General features: G+C 34.5%; 1 protein-coding gene across 6 annotated transcripts in view; it reads left to right on the top strand.

Moving 5' to 3' along the window:
- Positions 1–15,734, top strand: part of Huwe1 (HECT, UBA and WWE domain containing 1, E3 ubiquitin protein ligase) — a gene marked incomplete at its 5' end in the record, with an annotated part of 121,129 nt that overhangs the window by 2,698 nt on the left and 102,697 nt on the right. For all 6 annotated transcript variants that reach the window (XM_013502817.1, XM_013502819.1, XM_013502816.1 and 3 more), the window contains 3 exon segments: positions 3,754–3,852; positions 4,647–4,853; positions 7,048–7,200. In XM_013502817.1, the coding sequence (XP_013358271.1) occupies positions 3,754–3,852; positions 4,647–4,853; positions 7,048–7,200 (459 nt within the window).

Raw genomic sequence — 15,734 nt, 5'->3', positions numbered from 1 at the left:
TTGTCTGTATTGTGCTTGTGATATGTTGTAAAATGTTGTATGTCTGTTAATGTTTCCCTCCTTTTATCTTTAAAATAAAAAAAAAAAAAGTAATTACCAATAAGAAAAAAAAAAGAAATGTAAAGTGCCATATCCAAAATAAAAAGACACATGAAAGTGGTCATTCTAACAGGTGTGAGGTAGTATTTCATTGTGGTTTTGATTTGTATTTCCCTGATCCTTTGTGATGTCAAATACCTTTAAATACTTGTTGGCACTTGGATTTCTTTGGAGAAATGCCGATTTAAATCCTTTGCTCTCACTTTAGTGAGGTGGTAGTGGTGGTTGCTGTTGCTGTTGAATTGCAGGAATTTCTTACGTATTTTTAAGATTAGCCTCCAGAAGATACTGTAAAAAGTAAAATAATTTAGTCACAGTGGGACAAACATTGCATGGTTCCTCTTACATAAGGCATCGAAAATGGAAGAGTGAAAAGTACAGAAGTAGGGAACAGAACGGTGGTTACTAGGGAGTGAAAAGATCATGGGAAATGTTCAATGGGTGTAAAGTTACAGTTGCATAAGATAAATTCTAGAGAGCTTCATAACATAGTAGTGCCTGTAGTTAACAATAAAGTATTGTATACTTAAGAGGTTTTTTTTTTTTCAAATGAGAGGTCTCACATAAATTGTTCTTACAACACACGAGGAAACGTACAGAGAGACACAAGGAAACTTGGAGATGTTAGATGTGTTAATTATCTGGATTCTTGTGATAATAACATGAGTGTATGCATACATCCCAACTCACCAAATTGTATACATTGATTATTATGTGCTGTGGGTTTTTTTGTTGTTGTTGTTGTTGTTTTTTTGTTTTTTTTCTGGTACCTGGAATCAAACTCACGACCTTGCGCTTGCCAGGCAGGCGCTGTGCCGCTGAGCTAAATCCCCAGCCCCTATTATGTGCTGTTTTTATATATCGCTCACACTTAAGTAAAGCTCAAGCAGGTGTGTGTGTGAAGGCATACAATAAGTTAGAGAAAATCTTTATGACCCAGTGTAGTTAGAAACTTTAATATCAATAGGAGAAATAATTCCAATGACAAATGGGCATAGGACATTTCAGAAAATAGGCATAGTGAACCTCTAGAAAGATTCAATCTTGTAGGTATTTAGAAATGCAAATTTTATTTTGATGTGCATTTCCTAGCTACTTCAGATAAAGTCCTAGGATTGTAATTTTTAAGTTTTATTTTTTAAGGCTTAAGTTGCTGATTTTTCTTGAGAAACGTACAGGAATACTCAGTTTCCCATACAGTGGTAGTTATTTTTTTATGAAAGACCTTTTTTATTACTTTATGTACTGGCATTTACTGCAAAGGATTTTTTCCGCATGATTTGATAATTGGAATAAATCAGTATAAACCCTGGGTATTGGCATGCAGTTATTCACCTGGCAAATTATTTCTTTTAACATTACCATAGGCCGGGCATAGTGGCACACACCTATAATCCATCATATGGGAGGCTGAGGGAGGACTGTTGCAAGTTGAAGGCCAGCCTGAACTGCGTAGTGAAACCCTGTCTCAAAAAGAGCCCCCCTCAAAAAAAATTACTATAAGTGATGAAAATTTTACTTGCTTTGCATTTATATGGCACATACAGGATTGTAAAGTGCTCTTATGGTAACTGGATATTTTGAGCAGAAAACACAAGTACCTTATTGAATATCTCAAATGTATGTGTCCCAGAGAGTCAGAGAAGGATCCTGTGAAAACTTGAGAACAAGCCACATCAGGAAACTTTCTAAGGGTCCCAAGTTCTAGGGAATATCAGAGTATACCTTCAAAAGTTAGAGACAAGTTGCTGCAATTTGTACTAAATGGCACGAAGAAAGAAAAACAATGTATTGGTGGCTCTTTGGAATTTGGAGCTGATTTATGTCATATTTGGGCATGATGTTGTGATCTAGTTATCAGGTACCCTCTAAAGTATTCAGTGGACAGCATGTATTAGTGAGGTTTGGATCAAGAAAAGACTGCACTAAACAGGTCCAGGTTATAACGCCAACTGCCCTATCACTTAGACCTTATGACTTAGTAGACCCAAGTGCCTGATTTAAGTATCACCCAAAGGTGCTGCCAGGGCCCAAGCCAGATTTATAGCTAAGATCCCTACAGTTTTGACCATACCACCATCTTCTTTCTGCATTCAAAAAATGCTGTCGGCTTGCTATTGGCCCTTGTTAAAGACTGAAATAGGCCTAATTATGGAATGTTCCAAGTTCTTATAAGACCCAAATTGTTTAAATAGCTGTTACCTGACCCATAGAATCATAAAATTATATTTTCTGTAGCTACATTCCATTAGAAATTGAAGCAATATATCTGACACTGAGTCCAAGTAAATGCAGAAGAAATGAAATGCATGAGCAGGTGGTTCAAACTGCCCATGTTAGTCTGTTTTATTCTACTTCACTGGTTCTCCCCCAACCTGGACTTCAGGGAGGGAAGGAAGAAGTACAGGCCTCATTTATGGAAGGTTCTTGTGTAAAGAATTTTATATATATATTTTCACAAAAATTTGAGGTAGATCTTAATGCTTGCTTTAGCAAGAGATAAGGTTGTGGCTTGACTTAAATAAAATCATTTGAAATTTCTTAAAACCTCTATTATTCTCCATATTGTGTTTTGTATGTAGAAAATTAATTTCCTCCAGTTTAAATCTCATAGCAGTATTGCTCCTATTATATGGCTAAGTACAGTACTTTATGTAGTGGCAGATATTTGAACTTCAACTGACAAGATGGCTCTTAGGTCTATATTCCTGGTAAGAAAACAGGCTGAGAGGTTGGACTTGCTCATGGTCAAACAGCTTAGTACATAAACTAAAAACTGAGCTTAGGTTTATTTGGTTTTCAATCTAGGCATGTTCCTAGGACACCATAATGCCTTTATAGACTTACAGAATAAGTATAATAACTTCTTCTAGCTGTCATCCATTAATAGAATGCCTCCCTGTCCCAGCCTGTATCTCATTTTTTCATTCTACTTTTAGAACCTTCAATATAAATTCTCAGTCCTCTCCTTACCCAGCAGTCCCATTCATGAGTACAAGAGAGCAGGAATGTATGGAAATAGGAACCCTCAAGTAAGAATGGAGTATTAGTTTTAAAGAGTTCAGAAGCTCTTTCCCCTCCTACAATTAGCGGAAAAATATAGCCAGAGCTAGTCTACTTCTTCTCCTTTAACTGTGAATTTAAAAAAAAAATAAAATAAAATGGAATCTTCCTATGTAATTTGGGCTGGCCTTGAATTTATTATGTAACTTAGGCTGGCTTCAATCTTGCTGCAGTCCTCTTGTCTCTGCCTCAGTTGCTCAGTTATGGCCATATGCCATCATGCCTGGCTTTTAATTGTGAACTTTTTCAGGGCTTTTAGTGTTTCTGACTCACCATACCTTTCAGACGTTCTGATTACCTTTCCAACCATGATGCAGATTTCTTATTTTGCTTTTGTGGATGTTTGGCTTATTTCCTTTACTTCTGTTGTCTCTATCCTTCTGTAGATCATACTACATACGTGGATTGTTGGGAATGAAAGTTTTCCTCACGAGTGTTTTACTTTAATCCCAAATAATCATCTGAGGAATCTCCAGTTTTATATAAGTAAAAGTTAGATTACTTTGTGGGCTTAAAGACTACTTTTCCTTCTTTGCTTCTCTCATTTCAAAACAATTTTTGTGACTTATTTCTCTCTTTGTTTTTCCTCAGCCTGCAGATTGCAGAGCCTTAATAGACAAACTCAAAGTTTGTAATGATGAGCAACTACTTTTGGAACTACAGCAAATCAAAACATGGAACATTGGAAAGGTATGTGAGCACATGTCCACAAAAGATAACACTTGCTATGAGTACCTCATTTTATGTGCTCTGATATGGAAAGAGAAAACCACAATTGGGTAACCTGATTCAAATTACTTAACAGAAAGCATCTAGTATATGTGTAGCATAGCCCTACACCAGTGACTTTAGTCTATGTGGCTGTCCAGAAAATTGGGAGGTGGGGATAATTTGATAGCTGTGGATGACTGCTGCTTGTGCAGCTAATGGTAAAGTGTTTGAAATAGCCTCTGGAATTTTACTTTGAGATTTTTTTGGTTTGGCTTGGCTTTTTGTGTTTTTTGTTTTTTGAGATGGGGTCTTGCTGTGTATTTCAGTATGCCCTTGAACTCTTGGTGATCATCCTGCCTCAGCCTTCCAGTGCTGGAATTAAAGGCACATGTACCACCCCATTCAGCTAGAAATTTTACCTTCAGATTAAGATAATTTTTTTAGATGACTCTAAAAATGAATTCTTTACACAAAATGGATTCTGGTGGGAATACTGTATTTCCTATCATTGTAACCCTCAGAATTCTCCCTATGAAGACCTAGCTTTAGGGATTTTGTGGTGTCTACTAGTGGTAGCCCATTACTGTGATGAGGGTAACAGTGAATTCAGGTTCTTTTAGCTCTAAAGTAAGATCTTTCTTACATGGGGAAAGCTGGGAAGTGAATTTGTCTGGGTATCATGCTTATCAGTCTCTTGTAGTGAAGCTCTACTGGAAACCTTCTACGTGGTGCTCTTAACATTTCCCTAAATCCTTTTCCTCCTTGTTCTCTAGTGCGAGTTATATCACTGGGTAGACCTGTTGGACCGCTTCGATGGCATTCTGGCAGATGCTGGACAAACAGTGGAGAATATGTCATGGATGCTTGTATGTGATAGGCCAGAAAGAGAGCAGCTGAAAATGCTTCTCTTGGCTGTGTTGAACTTCACAGCCTTGCTTATTGAGTACAGCTTTTCCCGTCATCTGTACAGTTCGATAGAGGTAAGGGAGGTTGAAGCCTATGTGATCTGTTCTCAACTAGGATTGTGTATAGCTGTGAACAAGAAATTGGTATTTCTCTCTGATGGTTGCTGGTTTCTTTTGCATTGTGGAGCTCTAGATTTTTTTACTATCAAACATAATGAGAAGTGCTGGTAATGTAGCTCAGTGGTAGCACACCTGCATAGCATGTACACTACTGTGGTTCAGTCCCTAGCAATGCCCAATGGAATAGAAAAGAATGTTCAAGATATTTCTTGGTTATAAACATTACTTAGGGTTGATGGGAAGGCTCTGTTATATCACCTTCACATAAGCGTTTCTAGATTCAAGAAATGAATGAGAAATGTAGCACATGTTTTGACGTATTCTTGAGAATTTGAAGGAATTCATGTTTGTGTCTGGTCATTAGAGCAGGCCCACATTATTTAAACTGTTAGAAATAGTTTGATTTCCTTAACATGTTAATGTTCTGCTTTTCAACCACTCAACTACTCTCCCACATCCTTCCAAAATACAGAATCCTCAAAAAAAAAAAAAAGTCTACACACTTCAGGAAAAGAAAAAACAAGTTACCTTTGGCCTCTACAATTATAAGAGGTGCTCAAAGTGTGGCCATTAGCTTCCAGACATTTATTAGTACAGCAAACTGCTGCTTGGGTACCCTGGTCATTGGGATTGCTGCACATGCATTTTCAATTTCTTCTTTAAGGACCAGCAGTATATTGGGTTGTCTGCAATATATGATGTCCTCTAGAGTCCCCCCCATACAAGGCTAACACCATCTGTTGAAAAGATACACAACTTTTCTTTTCCTGAAATACGTATACATTTTTTTTGGCGAACACTGTATTTATAGTTCTCACTCAGTATCTGGGGTTGGAGGAGAGATAGTTCCAGAATTCCCAAATACTGTTGACTCAAGTTTCTTATATAAAATAGTGTGATACTTGCATATGATCTATGTACATCTTCCCTTATACTTCAAATCATCTCTAAGTTTCTTATGATATATCTAACATGATATAAATGTAGTGTAAACTGTTGTTTAGGGAGTTCTGACGAAAAAAAAGTGTACTTGTTCAGTAAAGACATATTTTCCATCCATACTCAATTGAGTCAAAGGCCACAGGGCCCGTATCTGAGGAGGGCCAGCTATAGCCATAGCATCTTCTATGTCCTTAAAGAAAGTAAAGTCGAGAGAACAATCACTGAGTTTTCGAGTTTTTGGAGAAATTCCTTTAGCCTAGCTTTGGATGTTTTGTCACCATTAATAGGTGCCCTATTAATTTTAGTTGTGCTAATTTTTTATCAGAATCAGATTAAACAAGTAGAAATGAAATGACATGGGAAAAAAGTGGGATAACTAAACCAAAGGCCTACTACAAAGATGTTATTGTCATTGCTGATACTGTTTTTGAGACAGGATCTCGCTATGCACTTCAGGCTGGCCTTGAACTCACTATATTGTCCAAGTTGGCCTCGAATTTATGTTAATCCTCCTGCCTGAGCCTCTCGAGTGCTGGGTTTACAGGTATAGGCCACCACACTTGGCTGCACAGATATTTTTAAGACAGTGGTGGGGAAACAGTCTGTTAAGAAATAGACTGCTCAGGGAAATCCATGGCATTCATGATAATTAGCCAACAAAAATTCCTTGGTTCATTTCTAGCTAAACTACATACTAATTTTAATTCTAAACACTTCAGTATATTGGTGAATTTTAATTTGTATTTAAACACCAAAATACAGTAATTCCTCTCAAATTGCTTTTAAGAATTTGAAAAAGTCTTACGTGATTGTCCCCTGCTATTATAGGGATCTTCAGCTTCTGAAAGAAGGGCTCTGTGTTTATCATAAAGGCTATAGAAGGATCATAGAATTTTCTTTCTCTTCCAGTACAAACATAGGTATATACAAACATAGGTATTATATCAAATTGTTTCTTTTGTAATCTCTTTCTTCCTGTGGGGGACAGCTGTGCAAGTTTAAAAATTTTATCATTTCAATTTCTGGTTATCTGCCAGATTTTAAGCTCCTTATGGACAAGGTTGCATTATCTCAAATACTAATCCTTTGTTTTGTCACTGAATTTCTTGATTCTTTGTGAATGTTGATAAATTCATTACATTGGATTTAAAATTTTCAGGACCGAGTTTGCCTAAAATCTTGAACTTTTGCCCTTTGCTGTTAACAGCATTTGACAACTTTATTGGCTTCCTCTGATATGCAAGTGGTGCTGGCTGTCCTTAACCTTCTATATGTATTTAGCAAAAGATCAAACTACATTACACGTCTTGGATCTGACAAGAGAACCCCACTACTAACACGACTACAACATCTGGCAGAGGTGAGTCTTAGGTGAAGAATACAAGAGCACAAAAATTAGCTTATGGTTCCTTTCAGCTGGTCTTTCTTACAGTGTCAAATTGGAGTAGAATCCCTGAGGTAACATTACTAGTGTGAATAGAACAATTTGGGGCAACTTAGCTAAGTTCCAGAAAACTTATTCTTGGCTGTTAAGAATTAATTTGGAAGAGGTTTTCATGAATCTGTGCTCAGAAAGCCAAATCTCCTTTTGTTCAAAAGTGGAAACTTCACTTCTGGAAAGAAAGTTCATATTCATACATTTTGCCTGAGAAAGAAACAGTACCATGAAAAGGTTTGGATGGACTTGAGTCTTATTGGCTGTAGTGTCAGTTTTCTCATTTGGGAATTCAGTGTTATATAAACTGAATGTTTTTTAGAATAAGTGGAGGATGTTTAGTGCTGTGATTAGTACTTTAATGACTTAAAAAACTTTTTCAGGAAAATTTAGTTCTGCCATGCTATTGTCCAGTATGGCTACAGGTTAATTAATAATACATACTAAAGTCTAAGAGATAGCGATTGCTGGAAAGCTTTCTTAGAAGGAAAATGTGAAGGATGGCTTTTTAATAGCTAATTTAATGGTTACCTCACAATTAATACAACTTGTTTGACACTGTTTCTGTGCCTTTATTACTTAAAAATTATTTTCGTATGCATATACCAAAATTTCTATAGTATACAGGAATTACAGAGAAAATACTCAACACTTATAATTCAGTGACACCTCATTTAATTAGTGAACATTTTTCTTCTTGAATTTGCAAATATGTATATGTAGACTTCAATCTGTTTCCTTTTTTCATTTATTTTTATTTATTGTTTTAATAGTGCTGGGAATCCAGGGCTTCTTGCATGTACATAGCCCTTCTATTTCTAAACATAATGTAAGCATTTCCTCACATTATTAAATAACTGAAGGCAGTTAAACATTGGATCTCAAAAAAATAATTATTAGGACAGATTCTATAGCTTAACAAATGCTTCAAAATGATTTGATAAATTTGAACACATTAATGATAATATAAGCTCAGGAAATTGGGAAAAGGAATTTTAAATTCATTTTGGGAAGCTGATTAAAAAGTCAAACAAAAATGCTAAGTATTATTCTGTCATAAATTTGTAGACTTCCTAACCAGTAGGATAAGAGAAAAGAAAGAATTGAATGCATATTAAAAAGGAAACATTGTTATTTGTAGCTGATAGAGTTGACTCTTTGGAGTTTTGGGGGAGACAATATATTATTAGAAGTAATAAAAATTCAGTGAGATAGCCAAACGAAAGATAAATATACAGAAATAACTAGCTTCTCAAGAGATTAGTAATAACCAGTTTGAAAATGATTGATACAAACACCCATTGACAGTGTGAACAATTATAATATATGTGAAATAAACCATATTGGGTCAAACTATGAGAAGATAATACATGATTTAGTGGTGGGAAAGGAAATTTTATTCACTAAAGCATAAAACCAAAAGGTTAAATTTTTAAATTTATAGTAAAAAAATTAAGGCTTCTTTACAACAAAAAACAGCACAGCTCTGTGATACTTTTTTTTTTTGGCACTTTTTATACTGGAATATAAATTAACATGCTGCTTCCTTCATTGAGAAAAATTGTCAGTTGCACTAAGTAGTGCACTTATGTGATTGAATAACATTCTGCTTCAAATTCATTTTTTCCTGGACCTATAACACTGTCAAATAATTGGTGGTATAATAGCTGGTCTGCACACAAAATTAAGCACCACTACCAAAGACAGTGACAACTTTAGAGCTGTTCAGCAGTGTTTTAAAACTGACAAAGGACTGTTAATGTTAGATGTCTGAGAAAGTCTTCCAGATCCACAAGGATAAAAAGAGGATATGGATAGATAATTCATAGACCAGAAAATTCAGCATGTGAGTTAATGCCAAGCACAGTAATGATTAGGAAAATAAAAAGATAGAATTAAGTAAGCATCATATTGACTAATACAGAAAACTATAATGGTAAGTATTGGTAGGTATTTGAGACTATAGGAACTCTTATACATTACTGATAGGAGTGTAGACTGTTACTCCTCGTATATATTTCCAGGAATGATATATTATTCCATACATGTGATATGTGTCAGAATGTTGCATCATTGTGGAAATGAATTAGAGAAAATCTCAGTGTCCATTACTAGTAGACTAAAAGTGATACATACTGTGTAATATGTAGCAGTTATAAGCAGTGGAACATACTACTTAATAACATCAGCTTTGGACTGGTGCAGAGTGAATAAAATGATAAAAATAGTGGTTATTGCTTGTTACTCTTTCAGAAACTTAAAAATACATACAACAAAATAACCTATTGTTTCAACTGTTGTCAGGTGAGGGAATCTAAATGAGGAATAACTAGACAGAAGGATGTATAAATAAGTAAAAGGAAAATGTTCTGTTAGAAATCTAGACTTTTACTTACAGATTTAAAAGATCATCTAATAGAAATTCAGTTTTTGCATGAGAACACAGTATAGTAAAAGCCTTGTTTGAAATTAAGATCAACTTGATAGTAGGTTAATTATTTGAAAGATTTCATGAAAGCAGCAAAAGCAAGAAAAGTAAATATTGTATGCCACATTTTAAAAATGAAAACATAAATGTTAGTTCCCTTACTCACCTTTCTTCCGTAGAATCAAAGACTTAGTTTTCAGTATCTTACACACTCTACAGTTGTAACGTGATTTCTTTACAGGGAGGTAAAAATGTAAAGGCATTTTCTAAAGGTACTTGAATACAGAATCAAAGTTTTGGCGCTTTTTTTGTTTCACTATTTTTGTCTGTTACTCTTCAACAGACTAAAATACTTGACTTAGTTTTTATAAAATATTACCACTTAAACTGTTGTTTTGTGTGGTATTTAAAATTATATAAACGAACAAATGAGTTTAGGACAGGTGGGAGCAAAAGAATATTTATATTAGTCAATCTGATGTACATAAAGCATGGAGAATGCAATTGCTAAGGTTAAGTAGAATTCAATCAGAATACAGAAATACATAAAAATAACAAAGAAAGGATCAGAATCATTTGCTCTATGAGATAAGAAAGTATAAAACCTTAGTGGTTAGCCAGGCGTAGTGGCACACACCTGTAATCCCAGCACCTAGAGGGCTGAGGCAGGAGGATTGCTGCAAGTTGGAAGCCAGCCTGAACTACATATTGAGACCCTGTCTCAGAAGAACAAACAAAAAAAGCCTAAGTGATTTAAAAAATTATATAATTAGCACAAGAATAAATTGATGTATCTTGAATGAATTAGTAAATCCCACGCTGCTTATGATCAAAATAGTAGGGAAATAGGCTTTTGAGGGAAAAATGTGTTTAGACTCTTTATATCATTAACATAAATCTTAGAAACATTGGAAAGTAAATACCGCTTGGGTGACTTCAAACATTTTGTATCAGGATGCCTTTCCTAAGGAAATTGAAATATAGATGCCATTTTTAAAAACACTGACAATTTTATTGAAAATTTAAAAGTTTATATGTGATTAGTTACACAACCAAGTAATAATGTTCACAATATGTAAATATCTTCTATGAATCAAAAAAATGGAAGAGACTCAGCATAATGTGCAAAAGCATGTGAACATAGGAGTATATGGTGTATCTTTATAATTGGCTAATAAACGTGAAAAGATACTAGGTATAATTGGAAAATGTATAATGAAGTAAGACCATGTTTAATCATTAGGGAAATTGTGGGAAATAAGTGCAGTGATCTTTAAGCAAAAAATGGTAGTTGAAGATCCCTATTTATCAGTTTTTAAAGTCCAAAAATGAACTATACACTATGTAGAAAAATAGAATTGAATTTGAAAAAAGAGAAACTCGTTTTCTAAATTGTCTATTAGTACTATGTAGTACAATGTATTACGTATTGTTAAAATTAAATATGTATTGATAATAGTCATTGCAGATCTGTTTCTAGTGACGATACCTCATTGTTTGTACCATATTTTAATTAACCTTTACCTGATTTCATACCTAGTAAATATAATACATTTAATACTGATCCCAATTTTATGGATGAGTAATAGGAGATTTAAAAAGGTTAAGAGATTTGCTTCCATGTGCCCACAATGAGCAATCCATAATTAGAAATTTGATTTATTCGTTTCCTTAGGCCATGGGCCATATCTTTTCCTGGGCTGCACTGTATGTGATTTTTAAGATTTCTGAACAGATTTTACATTTAACGATGGTAGGCGAGTGTTCTACAGTTAACTTTGTACTTTTCATAGAGCCACATTATTATTTATCAGAATTTACATCTAATTGTAGCTTATCACTTATTTCATAATTTAATTAAATGTTCTGACAACTTAGTAAAGGTTAAGATGCAGAATGTACTTTCAGATATGACACATTATGTGTGTAAAGTACAGTGTGAGCTGTTTTTGTTTTGTTCCTTGGGAAAGGTATTCAGAATTTATGGAAGTTTTTCTCCCTTTATCATTTTACCACCATGAAGCATTGTTTTAAATGATTGCTGTTGCTGCTTTTTTCTGTTTTGCATTTTAGAATCCTTTTGCCTTTGACAGTTGTGCTTTTTTGTTCTGAATTAGGCTAACAGAAAATTTGTAGATTGAAGGTGGTTTTTAATCCTGGAAAATCTGGAATCTTGACAGGCATGGTATATTGTTACCTTTGATATAATATATATTTATGTGCTTGGTGCTTTGTTATGATATTACAGAGACAAGTCTCAGGTGTTTAGTAGCTGCCATTACTGATATACCTCACTGAAATGTAAAACCTATGGTAAAGTTTCTCTAAAAATACAACTTGTTAATGTGGGCTGCTTTCCTCTATGTCAGTGATGGTGAACCTATGGCACATGTGCTACAGTGGACAGACAGAGCCCTCTCTGTCAGCACACAAGCCACATTGCCCCAGTGGCAGAGCATCAAATAATTGGGCTTTTCTAAACTAAAACTTCAGTGTTCAGGTTTAATTGCTGTGTTGGCACTTGGCAGTAAATACAAGTGGATTTTGGGTTGCAGTTTGAACACTGGATCGCTAAAAGGTTATCCATCGTCCCTGCCCTCTCTTTCTTTTGATGTGTACTCCAGTTCTTTTAACAATGGTCTTAACAGAAATCTTGGTTGTTTCTTCATTTTTTTCTAGAAACTGTTTTCCTTTTGTCATCTCTACCCTGTTGATCAAACACATGGCATTCATTTGTATGTGGTTAAGATGGGTTTGCAAATTAGTTTTACTTCTTTCAGCAAATCAAATTATTGTCAGTTTCTGTATCTTAAAATTGAGGATTATAGTATATACCTCATAGTTTATAGGATTAAATTAAATGAAGTTATGAATAAAACTCAAGGTTAATGTCAGTCTCATTGGAAGTACCTGATGGGAACTGTCATTGGTAGATGTTACAAGCATATAAATTGCATGTTGTTAATTTGCTTTTTTAAAAAAAAATTTGTACACATTTTACATAAATGAACTCATATTGTTATTTGGGCTTTGTTTTTCATTTTTCTTCAGTGCAGTCTTTCTCCCTTTGTCTCTTTACAACCTTAAGATGTCTCCTTTGTATGTCTTTTTATCTTCATATGGCATAGCCCTGTTTGGAATATTTTTGTCATTGAATCAAAAACATAGGGCACTTTTGCATCCTGTCTTCTTAACACTTTAAAGATCATTTTAAAAAAATAAATAAAGATCCTTTTAAAGTTCCCCTGTGACAATGTTTTCAGTTAGTACTTTTGAAAAAAGATCAACAGAACCAACATTACTTCCTCAGAAAAATACACATTCAATATTTTTAAAATTTGGAAGTGTACAGAAGAAAACTTATCATAATCCTATATTCTTATGGAAGTGCCATAAATATAATCACAGTCATTTACAAACCTAGTTTGTGATGGGATGGTTTGTTAAGTATCTAAGCTTTTCATACCTTTCTAATTAGAGATGCTTGATTTTTTTTTTTTTGATTCTTTTTTTTTTTTTTTTTTTTTGGTCTTTTTGAGACAGGGTCTTGCTATGCAGTTCAGGTTGGACTTGAGCTCACTTTGGTTTTTCTCCGGTACCAGGAACTGAACTCACGATGTTGCGCTTGCCAGGCAGGCGCTTTGCCGCTGAGCTAAATCCGCAGCCCTTGATTTTTTTTTTTTATAGGTCACAAAAGTTAGAAGGAAAGATCATTGGGTGATGGTAATAAAAATACTCTAAAACAATAAAAGTAACACAAGGAAAATTGTTGGGCAGATGTAGTCTTTAAAGCTTTTTTTCAAATTCTCCTTTCTATCTATCTTTGGTTTAATTTACCTGTCTCTTCCATATACCCTGTTTGTTTTTTTTTTTTTTTTTTTTTTGGTTTTTCTCCGGTACCGGGAACCGAACTCACGACCTTGCGCTTGCCAGGCAGGCGCTTTGCCACTGAGCTAAATCCCCAGCCCCTCTTCCATATACCCTGTAGCCTGTAGTTTTCAGCAATTTCTGTCTCTAGTGGAAGTCCTGTGAATAACCAAGAAGAAATTGTAAATGTAATAGGAGTACTTCTTAGGTATTAAACTATTGTGTAAAGCTGTCATAATAGCTTTATAGTGTGGTAATAAGAGTATAGCTGTCCAATCAGTGAGCTCAAGAAAGAGAACCAACATACATAAATTGGATTTATGGTACAGGTGGCTTTCAGATTAACAGAAGGGTGATAGATTATTTGATTAGTAGTATTTTAACAATGGGCACAGTGTTTAAGAGCAAGGTAGGTAGCAAGGTATGTAGAAGGCTACATACATCAAAGTAAAATTAAGATATATTAAGAGTTTAATGTAAGTTTTAAAGTTAGAACTATGGTTTTTTGTTGTTCAGAGTGGTAAAGGGCTTTGTAGGAATGAGACCATAAAAGAAGAAATTGATTGTTTTACAGTATGACTTTGCCTTTTGTATGTGAATATTTTATTTATTTATTTTTTTTTTTGGCGGTACTGGGGATCGAACTCAGGACCTTGTGCTTGCCAGGCAGGTGCTTGTGCCACTGAGCTAAATCCCCAGCCCTGTATGTGAATATTTTAAATACTGTGAAGTTAGGTCCTCTATAGTTACCTGAGTTTTCTTCACATTTCTCATATGTGAGTAATTCCTAGTATTTTGTACTATAATGCTATAATGTCTGTAACATAATATTTTGCTTAATAGTAAGTGCTTTTTATTAAGTTCTTAATGATTATCAGACCTTGTACTTTACACGTTTCTTGTCTCGTTTAATTCTCAGATGCTACAAGCATCATTTTCTCAATGTTACATACCAACTCAGTTTTGAGGTAAAGTTCAGAGAACTCCAGTAACTTATTCCTGATGTTGTTGGAGATGAGCAATACAGCCACATCTGAAATCATTCCCTGTTCACTGGTTCCTTAGTCAGTTTAGCTAAAGGTTTGTGTTTTCCTTTTTCCTTTTTCCTTTTTCCTTTTTCCTTTTTCCTTTTTCCTTTTTCCTTTCCCCTCCCCTCCCCTCCCCTCTTTTCTTTTTTTTTTTTTCTTTTCTTTTTTTGAGACAGTGTCTTGCTATGCAGCCCAGCAACTCATAGCAATCCTCCTGGCGCAGCCCGAGTGCTAGGATTACAGGCATGCGCCACCACACCTAGCTGTCTTTTTCTTAGATCATTTCAAAGAGCCAATTTTTAGATTAGTTGAATCTGAAGTTTTTATATTTATCTCTGCTATAAGCTTTGTACTTTTCCATGTGCTTTATGTTTTATTGGCTGTTTTTCTAGTTCATTAACATGGACAATTACTGATTTGAGATATTTCTGTTTTAATTAATGTATGTGTTAATGTGTAGGATATTTGAGTTTCATTTCTCAAGTAATTTTGTTTACCATTGTGATTTTTTCTTTGACCTATTGGTCATTTACTTACCATATATTTGTGAATTTTCCAGATTTCCTTGTGTTATGGTTTTCCAATTTGTTTCTATTGTCATTGGAGAAGATACTTTGTAATTTGTTTTAAATTCATTGAAGTTTATTTTATGGCCTAACATAATCTCTCTTGGAAAATGTTCTGTCTTGAAAAGAATTTATGTTTTGCTGTTGGGTGGATCGTTCTATTAATGTCTATTAGTTCTGGTTGATTTAGGATTAATAAAATCTTGTTTCCTTTCCTTTCTTTGTTTATTAGCATTTGCCCTGGGAGTTACAGCTTAGTTTTAATAGAAACTTTGATCCTATATAGCTCTGTTCCCCTCCTCTATTTTTGGTTGTTTTATTCAGCACAATTTGTTCCTTTAAGCTAGGCATGTTCACACACACCTATAATCCCAGCGAGGTGGCAGGGGCAGGAAGATTGCAAGTTCAAGAACATCCCAGGCAATTTAACAAGTTAGCAAAACCGTGTCTCTGTTCAGTCCCCAGTACCTCAAAATAAAAAGTTACATAGCGGAGCTACTAATAAGTACATTAATACATATTTTTGTATTTATGTATTTTTTTTTTTTTTTTTTTTTTTTTTTTTTTTTT

The sequence above is a fragment of the Chinchilla lanigera genome, unplaced genomic scaffold, assembly GCF_000276665.1.
Source record: "Chinchilla lanigera isolate Chin_1 unplaced genomic scaffold, ChiLan1.0 scaffold00074, whole genome shotgun sequence".
NCBI classification, from domain to species: Eukaryota; Metazoa; Chordata; class Mammalia; order Rodentia; family Chinchillidae; genus Chinchilla; species Chinchilla lanigera.
The sequence above is the reverse complement of the archived record's forward strand: the minus strand, read 5'-3'. Positions and strand labels throughout refer to the sequence as shown.